Source organism: Phaethon lepturus, unplaced genomic scaffold (assembly GCF_000687285.1).
Source record: "Phaethon lepturus isolate BGI_N335 unplaced genomic scaffold, ASM68728v1 scaffold17148, whole genome shotgun sequence".
Lineage (NCBI taxonomy): Eukaryota > Metazoa > Chordata > Aves > Phaethontiformes > Phaethontidae > Phaethon > Phaethon lepturus.
In genome coordinates this window covers 27,643-31,494 of record NW_010559878.1, presented here as the reverse complement: position 1 = coordinate 31,494, position 3,852 = coordinate 27,643, and the positions used below count along the sequence as shown (strand labels likewise).

The 3,852-nt window shown below is 49.6% G+C and overlaps 1 protein-coding gene across 1 annotated transcript; it reads left to right on the top strand.

The window, feature by feature from the left end:
- Window positions 1-447: 447 nt before the first annotated feature.
- LYPD6 (LY6/PLAUR domain containing 6) lies at window positions 448-3,096 on the top strand. Its single transcript, XM_010293521.1, has 3 exons — window positions 448-475; window positions 1,682-1,812; window positions 2,893-3,096. Exons 1-3 carry the CDS (start codon window positions 448-450, stop codon window positions 3,094-3,096), a joined length of 363 nt encoding a protein of 120 aa, XP_010291823.1.
- The last annotated feature ends 756 nt before the right edge of the window (window positions 3,097-3,852 follow it).

Sequence of the window (3,852 nt, the reverse complement as noted above, 5' to 3'; positions counted from 1 at the left end):
AATACATATCTCCAAGATGATTGCACAACGTTTTCTAAAAACACACTTGGAAGAAAGAACGAAACAGCCTTAAAAGAGTTACGGGGTGCCAGAAGCTTTATTTGTTCCATCTGGGAACTGTCAGGGGCAAGCTCCGCCGCACAGACGGAGCCATTGCAGGAGAAATAAAGCTCCAGCGATGCACACCCGGATTTGATGGGGAATGGCACTTCCCAGCACGGTCCTGGGAGAAGCTCAAAGCTGTCGTGCAGAGAGTCCTGCCCTCGGGGTAAACCTGTGAGCTTCGCCCCTTGGGGCAGGAGAGCCTGGAAAAGGCACCAAGAAGCCGCGCGTCGCAGCCCCGGCCGGTTTGAAGGACGGCAGCGCAGCGAGCATCTCCTGGTGCTAAGTCGCTTTGCTGCGGATGGATAGCGCGCTCGCGTTCGGAGCAGGGCAAGGATACGACAGATGTCGGAGGGGGTTTATTGCCTAACGAGTAACGCGGCCAGTCGCAGTCCCGCTTGGCTGTTGAATGCCTAAAAGACGAGAAGTGTGCAGGGCTTTGCCCGTCGGAGAGGAGGGCTGAACAGGAATGTTCACTTCACTTACACTCCTTTTTTGGTTTTTTTTCCTCACTGTGAAAGCAACAATTTTATTAATAATAGGGTTGATTAACAAGAAGCGAGGTATAATTTAGAGAAGAAATAAATAGTGGCACGTTTCCTTGTGTTCATCTTGGAGTGCTAGGAAGGGGAGCAGCACCTTCAGCTGCCCTCTGATGACTGAAGCATGAAATAAACCCAAGTTCCTTTAAGCCTGAGGTTAACCACAGCATCTGTCAGTCATTCTGCTTTGAATTTTCTGTGCCACTAGAGGAGTATCTAAAAAAAGGAGGAGGAGGATGGTGTCCCTTGGGGATGAGGAAGCCCACAGGAGAAGCACGCAGAAGATGCGGTGGGAATACTGAGGGGACAGTCCATTTCATGGTGCTTTTTCCAAAGACTGGGAAACTGAGAAATACATAAATCCTCCCAACTGTTCTGCTGGTATTTTGGCATTATTTTATAGACGATAAAACTGAGGGACAGAGAAGGCGAAGAATCTTCTCTGGGCTGCGCCGGAGCCGTGGGAGAGCCGGGATCGGTGCGCGAGCAGTGAGGACAGCTTGCACGGGCTGTTGGGATATAGGGAAAGGTGTCTTGAACGTGTGATGCTTTAGGTAATTCTGTGGAACTAACGGTTGTGCATGAAGCTAGGAAAAAATGAAACCTACACAACGGAAAGTTAGCTTCAGACATAAACAGGTATTGTGAGTGTCGTCTTTTTTTCTAAAGACAACTCCTATGAGACTAACAGTGCAGAAGGTTTGGGGTGTTTATCTGAACCTCCCTCCGTAACTTGATTATCCAATGCACGTTTCTTCACCTGTAACATAGAGACCCACATTAGTACTGGGAACAAATCTCCGTGTTCCTGGGTGCTTTGAAACCTCAGGTTTGCGCCAGAGGTTTTGGCGGGGGGGTGGGGGGGGGGCGTGTGTGTATTTAGTGACATTTATGTATTGCAGTAAGTACGTCCAAATTATCTCTTTTTTAAATCCCAAGATTTGAAAAAAATCTAAGACCTCTTTCTTATTTCTTCCTTTTTGTAGGCTATCACAAAACTTGAATTTGACAGGTAAACACATTTTTCTGTTTTCTAGGTACAAGATACTGCTTTAGCCAACACATGATGAAAGTCACTGGAGAGAGCGTATCCGTCACCAAACGCTGTGTACCGTTAGAGGACTGTCTGTCTACGGGATGCATATATGTAAAGCATGAAGAATACAAGGTACAGGATAAAAATTGCCTTTTTCTCCTGTGAAAGCTGGGCAGAATCCTTCTGGCCTCTGCCAGAAGTCTGACAGGTTCAGTGAGTAAATCAGCATCGTCAAAAATGAAGTTTCTCGTCTTAACGAGGTCCAGCTCATTTCCATTTGTTACAGAAACAAAGGAATAACCTCTCCCAGAACAAAAGCGTAATCTCTTTAAATAACTCTCCTGCCAGCCAGCAGCTCGGGGGAGCAAACCAGGCGCTTTGCCTGCGGAGCTGCGCCGTGCGTGGTCCCCTCTGCTCCGCAACGGGTGCTCGCCCACCGTCGCGCGGTTTTCTCACTGAAGCGGGTGCGGGGGAAGCCCCGCAGCCTTTGGAGCAGACGCTTTATATCTGAATCAGTTATTTATAAAGGGGTTTCCTGAAGGTCGATAGTCGACCTTTTTGAACTTCTCCAGCAGGTTAAAATAAAAGAGCTTTCTGAGCTGCCAGGCATACAGCAGCCCCATCTCTGTTTTGCACGTAATTTTACGCTCTCTTGGCCTCGGGTGCGTTAGTCTCGTTGCTGTAAAGCCCTGTGCTCCGGCAGGGTACTGTAGCTGGCCCTTCCCAGCCCTGAGAGGGCAGAGCTGCACGTCCTCGGGGGCTGCACAGCAGTTGTCTATCGCTCCCGTGCCTGCACGCTGGGTGATAGGCAGCGAAAAAAAAAACACCTATATGAATAAATACTGACTTCTTTGAGTTCTGACCTGTGAGCTCTACTTCAACCCAACAACGCTGGTTTTCATCAGTTTTTAAGTTGATAAGTTTACTTATTTGGGGTAAAAAAAGAAAATAACCTCTTCAAAATGGATGTGTCCTCCTTGTGCTAGCCAACGTACCATTCCTGTATGGGTGAAATTGTTCTCCAAGGAGACGGATTTAAAAAAAAATGGGTCTCAAGGGGGGCGGATTTAAGAAAAAGGAGGAAAAAAAAAAGGGGGGGGGTGGTGGAATCAGACTGGCCATTGCGCTCCTTTGCAAATGTCATATTATTTTCCTTGTTCAGTGGCACCGGTATTTTTCAAATAACCAAGTTACAGCCTGGTTTCTTTTCAGATCTGCACCTCCTGCTGCGAAGGGAGCATCTGCAACTTGCCCCTGCCAAGGAACACAACTGACGCCGTATTTACAACTCTCTCCCCGCTCAACAAAACGCAGAGGCTTTCCCGCCCCGTCCTGCTGACAGCGGCGTGTCTCTGGTTGGGGTTGATGTCGCAGCGCTGGGCCGCGCTGCCGCGCGTGGCGGGTCGGGGCAGCTGAGCCGCGTGGGAACATCCGCACGAAGATCCAACCTCTCCCTGCGGAGCCTATCCGCACGAAGATCCACCCTCTCCCTGCGGAGCCTGCGCCTGCGGCTTCTCTTCGAAAGACTGGTTTTCCTCATTATTTTTCGTTGATGATGAACTAGCGAGCCTGGGATGTAGACGTATTTGAGGGGGGTAAAACCATCGCACGTCTCTGCTGTTTCCTGAAGAAACTGGTGCCAAACTTTCCCAGGATCCATGGCTGAGACTGATACATCCACTTTTCTTAATGCCTGTCTTCTCTCCGTGAAGAAATGTTATTTCAAAGTACCGTATCACTGCCAGCTGCTATTATCATCGCTCACACATTTGAAATTTTTCGTTATAATTTGTCGCAGCACTAACTCTGGTGTGTTGTCAACCCGTTTTTTGAGAACATACGGGTAATAATATGTAGCCAGCGTGTTTTTGCAGTCTCTCCGCATCTCCTGCTCCCCTCGAAAAGGCCAGGAGCTCGTAGCAAGCCCGCAGTAGCTGGAAGGAATGAGGTCACAGCTTGGACCAGGCCAGCGTCGCGCACAGACGCTGCCTCCGAGGTTGTCCACCAGCAGCACCAAGATCCACCCCCGTCGCAGCGCGCGCTGGGACGTGCGGAAAGTCGCTTTGATTTATAAATCGAACCGGAGAAACTCTAAAAACTCTGCTCCTGAAGCGTGACTGGAGGGGAGGGGAGCGTGCAGGGCCCCCGGCTGCGAGGAGGAAGGCGTAGGGA